Source organism: Bombus bifarius, unplaced genomic scaffold (genome assembly GCF_011952205.1).
Source record: "Bombus bifarius isolate JDL3187 unplaced genomic scaffold, Bbif_JDL3187 scf7180000008225, whole genome shotgun sequence".
Lineage (NCBI taxonomy): Eukaryota > Metazoa > Arthropoda > Insecta > Hymenoptera > Apidae > Bombus > Bombus bifarius.
Window position 1 is genome coordinate 354506 of NW_022884523.1, and position 16929 is coordinate 371434.

General features: G+C 33.8%; 2 protein-coding genes and 1 non-coding gene across 6 annotated transcripts in view; all 3 read right to left on the bottom strand.

The window, feature by feature from the left end:
- Positions 1-233: 233 nt before the first annotated feature.
- On the bottom strand, positions 234-1704 carry LOC117211237 (putative uncharacterized protein DDB_G0287457). 4 transcript variants are annotated; one of them, XM_033454909.1, is made up of 5 exons: positions 1533-1704; positions 1262-1453; positions 939-1147; positions 727-860; positions 234-594 (listed from the first exon to the last, which is right to left on the bottom strand). In XM_033454909.1, exons 3-5 carry the CDS (start codon positions 1081-1083, stop codon positions 433-435), a joined length of 441 nt encoding a protein of 146 aa, XP_033310800.1. In that variant the 5' UTR covers positions 1084-1147; positions 1262-1453; positions 1533-1704; the 3' UTR covers positions 234-432. The 4 variants fall into 4 exon arrangements, with proteins under 4 accessions (XP_033310800.1, XP_033310801.1, XP_033310799.1 ...); XM_033454910.1 differs by lacking the exon at positions 1262-1453; XM_033454908.1 differs by lacking the exon at positions 1533-1704 and having other exon boundaries at positions 1262-1526.
- A 623-nt stretch (positions 1705-2327) lies between these two features.
- Positions 2328-16929, bottom strand: part of LOC117211236 (putative uncharacterized protein DDB_G0271606) — a 33992-nt gene continuing 19390 nt past the window's right edge. The window contains exons 3-9 of the mRNA XM_033454905.1: positions 6943-7176; positions 6643-6818; positions 5998-6295; positions 5049-5549; positions 4501-4731; positions 3699-3942; positions 2328-3488 (exon numbers count right to left, since the gene is read on the bottom strand). Coding sequence (XP_033310796.1) covers positions 3394-3488; positions 3699-3942; positions 4501-4731; positions 5049-5549; positions 5998-6295; positions 6643-6818; positions 6943-7176 — 1779 coding nt within the window. The 3' untranslated portion in view covers positions 2328-3393. The remainder of the gene's footprint in view (positions 3489-3698; positions 3943-4500; positions 4732-5048; positions 5550-5997; positions 6296-6642; positions 6819-6942; positions 7177-16929) is intronic.
- Positions 4059-4140, bottom strand: Trnal-aag. Its single transcript has one exon. It is a non-coding gene; the product is annotated as a tRNA-Leu (tRNA).

The following is a 16929-nucleotide window of genomic DNA, read 5'->3' on the forward strand; positions in this document are numbered from 1 at the left end:
CATCAACTTTTTCTTTTAAACAATGACGATAATCAAGCGACGATAATCGTCCTCAAAGTACACTTAAATAATACTTTACTTAACTGAAGAATTGTATTATATATCTTTCTCTCTATCATATAATTCCATTTGTATAATAAAATGTTAACTAAAATTTATATCAATATGAAACAAATGTTGTAAATCATAAATCATCATTATATGTAAATAAAGTAGAAACTTACATCACAATGTCTACGAATTAAAAAGCCACTTGGAATGTTTTATTTTAATATAAAACAGCAATCAATGTTCTAATGTTACTACCACAACACTTTTTACACATTCTGTGATTTTTGCTGATGGATGGAAAACTGAATAACATTAGATATTGGTAGCAAATTAGCACAAAGTGCTACTCTACAAACATGTCAACTACAGTCAAGTAGATATTCACGGAGGTTGTGAGTTGTATCTGTTATTGTCATCTGGCAATACTAAATTAGATACTGGTTCATCTTCAAATATGCCTTCATCTACCTCATCATCAGAAATGGTAAGTTCATCAGGATATTTATAACTATTACTTAGTTGACTGGATGGTACCACTTGCTCCTATAAATGAACGTAGTTGAAGTTAATATAGCACTAACATATTATACATATAATATAAATATATATGCAGGAAAGCAATTCAAAGCACGTAACTAATTGAAAAAAATATTTGTATGATATTTATTAATTTACCTCAGATTCTGTATTCATATCTTGATACAAAGTATCAATTTCATAGTCAAATAAATCTTCTTCTGGTTCTTCCCATGGATGAAATGATAATTGAGCTGAGCCCTCATTCAAATTCATTGTTACTTCCGGCTCACCTATAAATTTACATAAATATATGTTTTTTATTATTTACTAGGTATATACAACTTATTTTCTTTTTTGTCTTTGCTTACGGAGTGGATCATCTATGCGATTATCCAAATTAAAATATTCCGTTAACCTGTTGTTATTATTATTATTACTATTATTATTATTATTACTATTATTGTATCTACAGTGGATCAGTTGGTGACTATTCTGATTCTGTAATTTGTCCATATCATCTGTCTACATCAGTTGATAGTACACTCAGGTTGGATCGTCTACGTAATATCTATATACACTAAAAAGTGAATATGGTTAATGTGCATCTACAAAAGTCCTACCATGGCATTGAATGTTGAGTGAGAAATCATGATCATGTAAGAATCATTTAAACACGAATTAGGAAATTTACTTTGAACTGTTATATCTAGCTGTTGTGAGACAGCAACAAATATTTCGTGATGACGAGGATCTTGTAGATCCTTTTTCTCCTTCAAAATTCATCATTTTGAGCGGATGACTCCGATTAGATTGACGATATCAGAACTCTTCGCCCTTTGTTCTGTTATTGTTAAAACTCATTAATCTATCACACAGTTTGTTTCTAAATAGAATTGTGAAATCTAAAAATGTGCTACGTCATGACGATTATCGACACAATGTATACTCCTGAACGTGCTCACCTTCAATAACGCCCGACGTAATCCTTTTTTCGAAATACGTGGAACGATATACAAACTTTTATTCAAAAATAATTAGTTACTATCATAACAAACTCGAACCATAACGCAACAGTGTTGTGTGTAAGATCACACGCTAAACAACCGCTCGTACGTCGCGAGCTGACATGTTATACGCATGCTCAGTTCGGTTTTGCGAACCTACGCCATCGAATGATGTCATATTCAGTAACGTAGGTATAAAATTGACGCTTCAATAAAAATTTGTTTTTCGAAACTTACGTTAATATATTTAATCGTATTTTATTAAGTAGGTTCATTGTAAGAAATCTAGTTAATTAGGAAAGCTAGTCAATTATATTCAAAGAAATGATAATAATAATAATATTGTTACTTTAATGATTTATTAAGGACGTAAATTTAAGCATGGTCCAAGTTTTTAATTCGTCGAATTGTATCTTTAAGACTTTGTCTTCTACATAATATCTTTGTTAAAAGAATTTTAGGATAAACTATCATATAAAAATCCTGCACAAGGAATAACGTGTACTTTGTGAAAGTTGATTGTTTATATCTGATACAATATAAAAGTATTAAACTATCTATTAATATTATTAATTCAGGCGCAATATTACAATGAAACGCTACATTCTACCAATCTACGTTAAAAGCTTCTTATCAAAAATATCTCTTTTTTGCGTATACTTCTTTTAAGATGTCTTAAAACCATGTACTTGTTGATGATTAATAAGCTATCTTGAAAAAAGAAAAATAATAAAATGAGACGTTCGCAGGGTATCGAGTCTAAACCAATAATCTTTTCGCTTTATTAATTGTCATGAAAAAAAGAAATATATATGTGTGTGTATGTAATACAGAAAATACAGATTAATAAAATATCCATACCTTAAAAACAATTTAGGATAGATGCAAAAATGATGTAATGATGTTTTGGAAGAAACGACGCTGTAAGTACAGAAAAAAGTAATAACATACACGCCGAAATCGGAAATTGGATTTTACGGAAGGATCTTCACACTTTATTTTCGCTTCTTCTAAGCACACAACCGATTAAAAGTAACCAAACGAAAATGTCAATGTTGATTACGACGCTGGTTAATGAATAACGCTTCTCTTAAGCCACATCTACATAATATACAGCGATCGCCGTAAAAGGTTACAAACTTATCTCCGATTATTTAAAAAAAAATTATTAGTTTCTTCTTCTGTTTTGTTTCTGTGTAGTTTTCTTATCTCTTTTCGACGCGAATAAAAGAAACGATCACAGATTTCCTCATATCTTCAATTCTCTCCCTGTACGCGATTGTCATATCACTAGAAGAAGAAACTGTAATGATTTTCTTCATTGAAAACGTGTTAGTTAAAAAAAGAATATCATTCCAAATCAATAGATCTTCCTCTCTCTTTAACTGTAGGTGTACCTCTGTTGATATAGATGTCTACTCTCTACGGTATCTTCTGAGCCACGAACTTCTCTTTCTTTTTTATCATTTTATTTTCTTCGATCGTACTATGAACAGCCTAAATAAAAATACGCTCGTGACTTTGCTGTTTTATAGCGGTATAATACTACAAACTTAACGGCGTTTTTAATCTCTGCGACATTCGTCCCATATATTGTCTTCTACAAAAGTAATGTACCAGGTCCAGTTTACTTTCGTAAGATCTACAAAAATGTGAAATCCGAGGAGGGTAACGTTCGTGTGTTAGGGATCGCCTTAAAAATGTTCTTTCGGTTTACGAGAACTCGTCAAACATGTTTCGAGATGCTTTTCTTCTTTTTTGGGACACTCTCTTTGACCGGGTAAGATGGGACATTCGATCCGATTCGCTGCAACTGAAATTAACAGGCGCAATCACAAGCGCAACGACGTACACGCTTCTCACGGCGGTGTGTGAATGCCTCTGGGATTGAACGCACCGAACGTGGCTGCACGTCTGTGAACAAATTAGAACAGTGAAAATATTAGAAAATTTTATAGTTTCTATATTTAAAATTTTATGGCATCTACATATAATATAAAAACGGGATTAAGTTTTTTGATAAATACTAATGGAGATTAAATAAAAGTCCATGAATTACGAATACTCTTAAATGTAGCAGAAGTTAAGAATAAAAAATCTGTAAAAATTAAGTTATCTACTCACAGTGTGGGCGGCTTTCCTCTTCTTGTTCTTGTTGTTGCTGTTGCACTTGCTGTTGCTGTTGCTGTTGTTGTTGCATCATCATGTGAGTCGTTTGTTGTTGTTCCTGCTGTCTTTGCTCTGATTCTTGTTCGGAGCTTTGATTATCAGAAACTTCAGCACGAGCCTCAACAGGTATTTCCAAGGATTCTACAGGTCTCAATGGCAGAGTAAATCTTGAAACTGGGAATGCATTACCTTCTACAACCTAAAAATTAACATATTATTGATGTACTAATTGCATACGATAAAATGGAAAATTTAAATAATCGTAATACTTGGAAAAAAAGAGATGAAGTAAAAATAACTATGGTAGCAAAAATATGGCAGCGGTGGGATTCGAACCCACGCCTCCGAAGAGACTGGTGCCTTAAACCAGCGCCTTAGACCGCTCGGCCACGCTACCAGATATGAAATTAGTGGAAAATTGCTGATCCAGCGGTTCTCATTTATTCTTAGATAATATTTGTTATTATAAACAAGTAAACAAAGACGATGATATTTTATAATGCACGAGTTGGTTGAAATCCGAAATATGACACTCTACAAAAATGTAGGATATTTGTGTAACATTAATAAAATTACTGTAAGATTAATCAAATGATTATATGTAAAAGAATATTTATACAGAATAATTGTCCTCACATGATAAGTTTTAATATAATTTCAAATAAAATTTTTCTTTGAAACGTTAAAATTGATATTTAAAATTAAAATAAAATTAAAATTTGAAATTATGTCTGAAATTGATTAGTTTGTTTTTTACCTGATGAATTATGTTACGAATTTCCGCTGGTACAGGGAAGTTCCTTTCTTCCTCGCTATCATCTTCCGGTCCAGGGAAAGGTTTAGCTTCCTGTTGCTCGTTGGAACCATCCGGTCGCTGGCGACCCTCGATATTTCCATGCTCCAATAGATTTCGAACCTCTAACGGAAGTGGAAGTCCCAGAGGAATGGGCTGAGCTCCTTCCGGGAACGGTTTGAATTCTTGAACGTTCTGAAAAATGTAAATAAAATTATTTCAATAAATAAAAAATTACATTCGATATTATCGTCTAATAATAGTAGAAATAATAGGACAATCTCGCATGTACAATTATACAGATGTTAAATTATTATTATTACATATGTAATATGTGTATGTTTAATTAAAATTATGAACATTAAAATTATTTATTGAAATTAAAATGAATCAAGATTGATCGTTAAAAAATCATATTTTTCTATTAATTTTCATTTCCAAGATCAATTAATTTTTAATGCCAATTATATTTTCAGTCAATGTAATATAAATATCTCAAATAAATGAATTACCTCGCGGCGAGCACCTTCAGGTATTTGTACGGGTATAGGTCTTGCTTCACCAGTGATATGTTGAATGATATTCTTAATCTCTAGAGGTACTTGTTGAATGATCCTTCGAATTTCGAATGGAATTCCTTGGAAAGGTGAACGTTGTCTTTCAGTAATCTGAGGCTGTGGTTGTGGTTGTGGTTGAGGCTGAGCTTGAGGCTGAGGTTGCATCTGGGGTTGTATTTGAGGTTGCACTTGCGGTGGCATCTGAGATGGATGTTGTTCGGTCTGCGGGATCAATACGTGAGGAATAATCCTTTGTTCGTGAACCTGAGCTTCTGGCTGTGGTGCTGGCGGAGGCATCATGGCTGGTCCCTGTTCTTGACCATACGTTCCCGTTTGCTCAACTTGTTGATACATCACGGGTACTTGTTGCGGTTCTTGGGGCATTGGTGGTCGCATACCTCTCATAGGATTCGCCGAGAAATGACGCAATTCGATGGGAATTCGGCGCACTTCAACCTGAATGAAGTTATTAAATTTTAATTATCATAGTGGTAAATGATTTTTTTATATATTCAGAATAGCACGAGTATAATAGTGGTGTATTCAATAGTATTCATTACACCAATAAAGATTGATACATGTGTTAACGGTGGTAAAGAAGCCTTATTTACCTTTCTATAGCGAAAATGAAACAAAATGTAAGAGATACGTCGTTTGATTAATTATGAGAGGATATAGTATGTAATTATTTAGAATAAAAACAATTATCTGATTTAGTTTAACAAACGTTGAATTTTAGGTAAATATTGCAAACTTAGTTCTGAATAATAATATGACAAAATCTCTAATTTGGAAAATGGATCTATTCTCGATTTCTATTTAATTTTAAGACGAAAACTATTTTAATAAAAAGGGGGCAGTATTAATTTTTCTGTTATTGCATATTAATATAAGATATACTAACTTGTGGTCCCATTGCAGGATTTTGCGGTCCCATCATGGGCGTCTGTGGTCCCATACGTGGAGGCCTCATTTCCATGGTTACCTGAGGGATATTTCGCAATTCAGGGGGAACAATACCAGGTGGGATGTGATTAAGTCCGCGTGGATCGCTAAGTGGTAACTGCTGCATGTCAGGAACTTGATATTGAGTGTGTACTTGATACTGATGATAACCTGGATTCGGTTCCTGAGATTGAAGTGGTACTTGGACGGTTCCCAATGGGATGATGATTGGCGTAAGCATCTCTTGATCTTGTTGCCTGAAAATTAAGCACATTTTGAAAATTAAATATATATCATTCGTGTGTAAAAATTCAATTAAATTTCAAATTTTCAATTATTTTAAATCTTTAAAAATTGTTAGTATTTTTATATCAAGACTGCATTAAAAGTCTTTTATTTTTAATTTTAATTGATCTTCCTTGCTTTTTCTGTAAACTAAGAAGCTTCACCAGTAACGTCACCAAATAAAATGAAATTACTTTGTATTTCTATTTAATTTCCATACAGTTGATAAATTTGATAATGTTCTATCTATAATTTAATCTAATAAATTACACTAAAACTTCTTTCATGGAGAAGGCATAACACTTCAAATCATACATACTCTTGATGAGGATTGCCAGATTCGCACAAAATGGCGACACGTTCTCCACTCAGTCTTTGGTAGCGAGAATCAGTACTGTTATCGACATTATTGTTGTTAGCACCGTCCATCACTTGATCAGCTCTTCGTCTCTCAACCACGCAAGAAACTCTGCTGCGTGCCTCCTGGATCAAAGTCTAAAGAACAAAACAAAGAGACAAATATAGAAAATTATTAATTTCGTGCATCGATCCATTTATACTTTCGATAATCTTTCAATTTTTCAATTTTTAGACATTGTAGTAAAATTAGTGAACTTACGCCCGCAATTTCGTCAAAATCGAATTGAAGAGGCAGCTTGATGTGCACGGGAGGAAACTCGTCATCATCATAGTCATCGTCATCGTCGTCATGGTCACCGCTTTCGTTGTCTGACTTTGAATTATTCTCATCCTCCTTGTGGACTTTGACGTCCTTGGTGTCTGGCTCTACCTCCTTCTTCGATGGTGTTTGCTCAGCGAGAGACTGCTGAACCTCCTTCATGTCACTGGTATCCTGCACAACGAGAAAATATTCCTTAACATCTCTCGTTCCATAATTTTTCCAAAAGTCTATAAAATCGTTAATAATAAATATTAATACGAAGACATAACGTAGAACCGATGGTTAATCCCATGTAAAAATAAAAGATATAACAATTTGAAATTTTATTAACAATACTGGTAAAGTATAAAAATAGTGCAAGTATATACATATTTCGCAAAGATTACAGAAGTATTTAAAAAGTTTAATATTCCGTTAATGAACCTTGATATTCAATGGAATCATCTGTAATGTTTCATATCTTAAAGATTATTCATGTTACATCGTAATTTTGTATTATGTATATGTTTACACCAAACGTCTTGTGACTTTTATACCTATATATATCTTTAAAATGGTTTCAAAGTTTTCCAATATAATCGTCACAATAATATCTCACTGCTTCATTAATAAAATTTACAAAAATGTTTTGATAAGTGTACAAATAATACTTTCGAGAGCCGTATAGCGTGCACTTCCTCGTTTCTCCTCGTGACAAATCGCGTACTAAAATTGAAACCATCGTTAAAGTCTTCCAGTCTGAGAACAACGTAGATCTGGTTCACAGAGTATTAACGTTCTCTATGAAAATAACCCGATCGAGTCACGAATATCGTGCTCTTCGCGAAACATCAGAATCCCGTTTCAAATGACGTACCAAGTACCAGTCTGGTCAGCTTAGATAAGATAAAAAGAACCGTAAGGGTCATCGTGTCGAGCGCAAAGTGTTTCTTCCGCTTAGAAAAATTGTTTGCGTTGAAGGATCGTGCCAGCTAATCGAGCGTCTCATCCTCGTTTGATTTCCATCGTTCTGATCGAGGTTGTACCGCGATAACACGAAGAGAGTTCACTTTCACTCGCGACCCGATGTCGCGACCAGGAAGAAAACGTGTTGCATCAACGAATGATTACTATGGCGATATTTATTCAACTTTCGAAGCCTTCAGGAACGATTTGTCTTCGTTTCGCGGTCTCCAACTCGCAGATACTCTTTCAATTTCTCTTATCAGGAAGAGAAGCTTACACGAAACGACACGACCCAATTATTTCACCTGCTGTCTATGTGATTATTGTCCGGATTTTAATTATATTTAATCGCTGATAATAATAACGATGGTCGTATAGAAGCAATAAACTATCGCGACACGCTCTAATTAGCGTTGGCTGCAAATGAAACTGACCGAGGTTTCGTGGACTCTAATAAAGTATCCCGTTAACAATGCGACGTATTGCAGCAACGATTCGTCCTGTTACGATCTTCGGATCTTTACGATCCACTTCTGATTTCGTTTCGATAAATATAATACGATATAAATATAGATACAATATAACCATTTCAACGTTTCGAACGTTTCGGGGAAATGTTTGAAAGTTTCGAGAATTTTTAACGGTGATGCGATCGAATATATCTTATAGAATGTAGCAGACTTATGGAAAATTTTAGCATAAAAATCACCTATTTCAACAACAACAAGAAATCACCTATATTATATAATGACGATTCTTGCGTGTTTATTTTAAAGTTAAGAAACTTCTTCAACGAAAGAAAATTCCGATTGAGTTGAAGATATCTCGGACTATGTAGCAGAGTTGAGAAACATAAAATTGAAACGAACAATCACCATCGATATAAGAACAATGATTCTCTCGTACTTTCTTCGAAACCATGGTACGAGAAACTTTCTGACAAGATGAAAAGCACGATTGGATTGAAAATGGTTCAAAACACGTGACATAGTTAAACTACCTCCACATACTTTTTATAACATAATGACTGGCAAATTCCCGAATGAAAAGATGCAAAAGAAGAGAATAGAAACGGTTAAGTTACTGAAATCAAACCTAAAATACTCAAAAATCGTTTCGTGTTAAGTTAGTCGTAATCAAGTCAGTGTTCAAGCGATGACCGCTAGAAAATTAGATTATCGTTGAGTTATAGACCAGGAAACGACGTGAAATACGTATTTGGTTAACGGTGATAGGAAGGAAGTTGCTGCTGAGTACTTTCGAGAGCCTAATTTGTGATCGGCCAGCAGGAAACCATTATCGTGCAAGAAACGTTAAGTTGCATCAGGTTCTGACGAGCTTGGACGGTTCCACAGTTTCTGTTTGTTGGTTGGCAAAAGCGGGGCCCTCTCGCTTTACTCGTCCAAGTGACAACTTTCTAGAATATCGGTGAACGTAATGAAAGGTAGCCGGAATGGCTCAGCTACCGACCAGCTTCTGGTTTTCGCAATTCTAGACTCGCAGAAATAAACTTCGATCTTCCCACTACCCATTCACAGTCCACAGCTATACGTATCGCTACGTTTGATCATACATTCAAGTATACGAGAAAGTTCTACCATTCCAAAACGAAATACGATGTTTTTGCCTGCGAATACCAAGTATGAGAAACTGAATTGATACTTTGTTGCATTCAGGTCGATATCTCGCGTTTAGTATTACTCGTTTAGTATTGGAGCTATATGTAGAAGCGATAGCTGGTTTTTATTGGGTACATGCATGTATAGATATAGTCGAGCCAAAAATAATTTGAATTTTATAAAAACGCGATTATATTATATCTGTTCATTTTTTAATGACCGCGTTAATTATGTAATGTATATGGATAAAATATCATATAGATAAAAAATATATTTCCTTTTTTTACTGATAATTTCCACCATTCGATTAAAGTTTAATATGTTTCTCCGAATAAATGAATAACTTAGCGTAATATTTCAATTATAAAAACAATATATTTTATTAAAAATTTGATACGTTTTTTATTTCCTGTCTTTTCATTTTGTTTCAATGTAAAGCGAAAAGTATTCTCCTATTTGCAACGAAGAATAATATTTTAATTATGTAGAAAATATCGTATTTTTCACACGTTATCATTTCAGAGGGACGTGAGAAATAATAATTACACAATATGTAAATATCGTTTATTTTTTGCCTAAGGAATCCTAAAACAGCTGAACGCAGCTGCAACAATATACGCTCTATTTATTGCACATTCATAGAATATGTATATAGCGCGTAACACTATTTATTCAAGGATTATTAACATTACATTCATTCCAAACTAAAACACCATCGTTGCATCGTACAAAGGAAACACTGATTCCAACATTGATATGAAACAATAACGAGGTCTGTTTTAAAATGCATAGCACAACGCTTTTAATTGATAATTAATTTCAACAGTAGGAACAAAATTATTAACAGCGTTATCTTCGCAGAGAATAAAATTCGAATTAAATGCAAGAAAGAGGAAAGAGCGATCCGTAATTTCGATTGTATCATAATAAAAAAGAAAACATTGATTCCAACATCGCTATGAAACTATGTATCACGATGTTTACCTTAAAGCGAACACTGTTCCATGATGTTTCAATTGCTAATTAATTAACAATTTCAATAAAATTAGAATTTCCAGTAGAAACCGAAATTTACAAACTGTTACGTTTTGTAAATTGAAAGAATGAAATTGATTGCGATTGCGAGTAGATGCAGACGGTACCGTAACAGACCGACCACTTTCCACTTGGGAAATTGCTCAGGATGTAGAAACGATTTTGCGGTGCACGAGCGACAACCTGTATAATCGTCAAGCTAGAACGAGAAGAAATAAGTGAAATTTCTTAACCCTTCGAGCACACAGGTGGTTGGAGTGTTTTAGCATCGTCGTTTACTCGCTCATAAAATTTTTCTTCTTATTTTATCAAATGGTATTCGTGACTCATGTTAGAAAACAACAGTAGAATACTTATAGAAATCAACCGTGAAGTTCCTGTTTCGTATAAAATCACTGCCTAAGAACGGACAATATATTGTACGTGATGGTTATGCGATAACCAACGGTTTTGCAACGTCAATCAATAATACGACACTGATTTCTAATTCCGCAACACGATTCTTGCGTATACGAACGTAAAACGATATTCAATCATCGAATTTTAATTTTATTATTGTATATCATGTATATTAATATCCAAAAATCACAGTTCCTTCGCTTAGATTCGACATAATTTAGTTAATGAATTTTAGTTTCTCCGTAGCTATAAAATACAAATTCGTCTAAAATATTTTCTTCCCAGATATAATAGTTCCGTTAATAAATAATCTTACTTTATTCGAAGTCGCTGCATGCTCCGGTTTCTGTTTAAATTAAATTAACCTACCCAGTCGGATACTCGTTCTAAATTATATTTTCTATTTGACTTTTTCATAAAGTCCGAAAGAATTCACCGGGAAGAAAATAAAAATGTTTAATACCTTAAATATTCTCTGAAATAAAAAAGAAAATCCGAGTTCCTTAACCGCTTTGCATTGCACGCTGTTTCACAAACGCTTCGTCAACACGTTTCGTGCAACATATTTAAATTTTACTTTCGAGTCGGTCGAAGAAGTGGGCCGACTTGGAACTGTTGGAAGGATTTCACGAGGAAAAGGAAATCGATGGACTTGGCGTCGCATGCAATATACAAAAGAAGAAGAGTAGAAAGGAGTAGGACAAAGAAATCGGTATCGCGACTAACAGAGTGCGCGAAAGAGAGAGAAGCTCGCGACCACGCGATCCTACAGGCTTTCTTTAGAAATCCTGCAAGCCCCTTTTGCGAGCTGCCTATCAATTAGCGAGCTATTATGGCGGGTAATCATCGTAGTTAAGCGACCTGCACACTGTCAGTCTTACATTATAGGATACTACGCGTTCTCAATGATGTAGATTTGCACTCGCGTGCCTTCATCGCTTGGGAGATGGAAATCGACGGCACACTTTTGCATCAACCGCATAGTATCGCTAACAAGTCGAATCAGCTGCTTTTTTATTTTAACACTTTTAGCGCGGTCATGTGCAAAACAAGGTATTTTTCATGCTAATGCGATAACAACGGCTTTTTAATCACGGAAATCTTCCAGTATGAATAATAGTTATCCCGATAGAGTATAGAGAATCATACGGTGTAGCGCAGGAGTATGTTGACTGTTGTTAACTACCAAATATGGTAGGATAAATTACTTTTCCCGGAATCACGATTTGTTGCACTTTAAGTTGGAAGAGTGAAATTTAATGATTGATAATTACCTTTGGTATCGAGAACGCGAAGCTAATGATGGTCTTATGTTAGGGATGTATGTACTCTTTGATTTGAGGTAGCAGTTTCTGTGGATATAAGTGATTTATCGAATAAATTAAAATACTTTAAATGAAATTTAAATGTTTATTTTTTAAATGGGCAAATAGTTATTTCGAAATATATATATATATATATATATAGGTTTAAACTTTTGAATACGAATTAAATATATTGTATTTTGATCTGCCTGTTCCATGTATGTAATTAACTTCAGATGATCGGTGTGTTAAAAAGAAGGAATCGTTTCATTCGACTGTAATTAAATTTATTGCACAAGTGGACCGATTAAATACGTAGTATTTCTTAATAATTTTTAAATGTTGTTTAAAATTATCATATGTTCTAATAGTGGGGGGAAGATTTAAAATAATAATGCAGCAGTTACGAGAGTTTGATTCAAATTTCTCAAATGATATATAGAAACTTTTTCACAGAACCTTACATCATCCTGTTTCTCTCGTAGCAAAGGTGCTACAATATATTCGTATCTTACGTAAAAAAACAAATAATTAATGTACATATATAATCGTAAAGAAACAGTAAAATCGAAAGAATATTTATATTTTTTATTCCTTTTCATACTTTCTTCCTCAAAAAATTTAGCAGATGAACGATCAATAAATATTGATTAATATTCGAAAATGTTCTTTGCAAATATTTCTGAATTATACTTTATCTTACGCTATAAATATTATCCTACATTCTGCTTATAATAAACGGCGAGCCGAGTGATTTAAAATCTAGCTACGTCGAGGAAAAGTGAAATTTAGAAGATTCCCGTGAGAGCGAGGGAATTTTCTAATCTATGCTAACATCATCGTCGCTGTACAACACACAGCAACGCGAGCATACGTGTGTATATGCGTAGACAGATAGAGCATAATGTTGGACGAGTGAAAATTATTCTTGATAATTGATAAGGAACAGTTTCTATCATCAAGGTGATGCAGCGTGTGAACACAACGCCTCAGACACGGACAGGTAACAATACAGTTAGTTTGCAGAGAGAAAATCTTTTTAGAGAACGTTCACCTTGCTGCCGGTGCGTGCAACGGGCAACCCACTTTCCGTTGTGCTACGTACCTTTCCATCGAGAGTCGCAAAAATACGCCACAGCATCCTCTCAGGATGCTTTCATATCGATGTACTTTAAACCGAATTGTTCTCTGTGAAATACTCGGCGATCTATCTTGCTAGGCATAAGTAACGTACTACAGGTTGATATTTACAAAAGAAATTCGGAAAAAGACTAATTAAGAAAACAGTTATGAAAATAATAGAAAGATAATTATATGAAATGATTGTGAACAAGCAATTACGATAGCTACTAGGGGAGCTTATAAGAAAAATATTGCGTGTCGATGCTATGCATCTGCTGTTAATCGTTTTAGAATACACACATTACTATTTTTATGTGTGATTAGTATGTTTCGATTACGAATGTCTATACATTTAAAAAGAATTGATATGTGCAAAGTATACATAACGTAACATAGGATAAATATATAGGCTGTCTCATTTTAATTAATGCACGCAAATATCCTGTAAACTATGCATGTATCGAAATACAAGTAGAACTTGTTCCGTTTCAACGTGGCCTTACGACGACCGTCGGTCATTTATCTAGATGAAGGCGCTTTAGAGATCTCAAGGTGACCTCTGTTTCTTTAAATAGAACTGTACATTTTTTTATACACCGTTCAATGCAGATTTTAATTCCCTACAGGCGGGTATTAAGATAATAATACTAATTTCGTCAAATTGAGCGTATAAAAGTCAAGGAATACATAAACATAAAAATACTGCGTTATCTTCCCTTGTTTCTCATGCGATAGGTTCCACAAGATTAAAGTTAAAATATCTTTTAAATTAATCACTTTTCGAACCAGATACGTTAATACTTTTTGTAGAGAATTACAAAACGCATCCAACGGAGTATAAAGAATATACGTAGAAATAGATTTCAATTTAAGAAAAGACAAAAGTCAACTTGAAATCTCGATAAGATTTGTGAACATCACAAGATGTATCTCTCGAAACAAAGTAGGTTTTATTTGAAACGATCTTTCGAATAACGTACAGTTTCAGAGATATTTACGTGAGTTGGTTAAAACGAGACACCTTGTATAGTATTTGAATGAAATAGTCATAGTATCTAAAGGACGATACAAATCTTTATTTGTATTCCATTTCTCTGATTATGCTCGAAAGAAATACGAACGTGCATAAATATTCTCAGTCTAATAGTTAGTATTATACAATTTTCTGGAGACAGAATTTATTCAAGAAAAATGTGTAACTTGATAAAATTACATTGTTACAGACCAGAAGATAGCCTTATAGTTGTGCTTCAACTTTGAATTTACATTAACTATTTTTAATTAATTTCTTGTTTGTCCGACTGGTTTTGACTAAACAAGGAAATGTAAAATGACGAAATATTTGCATCAAGCTGGAACTAACAAAAAAGAAATTTCATGCGCGCATCAAACTACGTTGGAATTGAATTTTCTGCACTGCTGAGAATAAAAAAAGAAAAACAGGGCGATAGCAGGTCGCAGGAACAAAAAGTGAAAAAAGAAAGAAAACGAATAAAGTCAAGGAAATAGTAGAAAGTAGTGGAATCTCTTCGGCGATTTTCTCCGGCAAAAGACTACGTAAACACTGAATAATTTTCTTTCCTCCGTTACGCAAAAATTAGTTCCAATCGAACGACTCGCATATACCGGAACGTTTCGTAATGCATTCCCCTCGAACGCAGCGAAAAAAAAAGCACAATGTTGCGTTCGAATTACTTAAAACTCTCTTGCCAGCGACATTCCCGAACACGAACCAATGAAAAAGAAACGATGAAACATATTCGTAAATAAGGCGACGTATAAATGTCATTTGTTATTAAACTTTGGAAATTAAGAAAACACAGCAACAAATATGACCCGTACGAGTACTTCTTCGTTCTGGAGACTTCGATTCTTCGTCGTAAATCGCGAAACGGTGACTAATGCCAAGGCGATTAAAACTACAAAATGACTTCCTTGAAGATTCCTTCAAGAGGAATACGAATAATATAAATGATTCTAAAGGATTTATATCTCCAAGTCTATAATAACTGTACATTATTAAGGATTATATTATAAAACAGCTTTAATAGTTCCATGCCCTGCAGGCTATTGCTGATTCATGATACTTGATAGACGTGAGGTTTTCATTAGGGAAGCGAAAATATTCTCTGTTGTGCTATTCAGTTAATTGGCCAGCAGACTCGAAGGAAGGCTGAAGAAGACTCGTCATAGGAGGTATCATCATCACGAGATTTAAGAGTGGCAGTTCTTCAAGATACCGCATTGGCTCATACAGTACACTATATTCTGATTGCTAATAAAATATGATATATAAGAGAAATATGTATATATCATTGAATTAAAATGTAAAAATAGAAATTCAAAATGAAAAGGTGTTATTTCTTTACAATTAGAGACTGTAATTATTTTATTATAAGTACCGTGTTAAATATAATATTGTACTCTAAGTATTCCAAGTACTTTAATAATTGTTTTACTATACTAACTATGATGCTATAGATATTCTCTGTTATTCTAAACATTTTAATGCATATAAACATATACTTACATACTTTTGCCTTAAATTCAAAGTTCTAAAGCGAAAAAGCTTGTTTCTTTTACACAGAGGGTAAAAGATCTGAAGTTTGGAATTTCAAATGATTCTAAGCAGATATCCTTCAAATTACTATTTTAACGATATCTATTTTCCACTTGTGATATTGTATCGATGAATATCGTAAATTATAAAAATTAATTATTAAATTGCCGATGTCAAATTTCACGAAAATATTACCGTCTCAGGTTCTATTTATATGAACGTATGTATATGTATGAGTTAGGTTACCAAGGAACCATAATACCAAAATTAACATCGATTGTTGAGCAGAGAGTCGAGTGCGTGGCCTCCTCCAACGCGAACTTTCACTTGTTAGCAGGAAAAGAGAATAGGCGCTAATGCTCATCCTGAGGTATTTAACTTTCAACGCGTGATTGATTAATTAGTAAGTGTGAATTGTCTCTCACCCTTTCTCTCTCTCTCTCTCTCTCTCTCTATCTCTCTCTCGAATTACATCTCGGGCAATGTGATGCAAAGAGAAAAGAAATTCTTTTCTTTTCTTATGATTTTCTCGACATTTTACAAACGTCTCTGTGCACTGTTGGATACTCAAATAACGTGGATATAGCGTGGTTTCCGGTTCGTTTAAGGCAGTTGATAGAAAGTAAGATCAGTTTACGTGACTGAAATGCCGATCTAACAACGTATTTCTGTTGTTGTGTATGATTCTAATGCAACTAATCGTAAAGTGAAAATCGGCCACTGTGTGATAAATTAAAGGAAATATAACTGGATTGAAAAAGGGTTTCTTCGTTACATGTGGGTTTTTATGTCGCCTGCAATGTTTCGAAATATAAATTTATTTAAAGTAAGACAAAATTGACCCAGTTTTCGTCAGAGATTCGTTGATGCATATATTGCAAAATATAAAAACCGATATTAGAAATATTTCAAAGTTTCTAAGATACAAGAAGACTCGAAG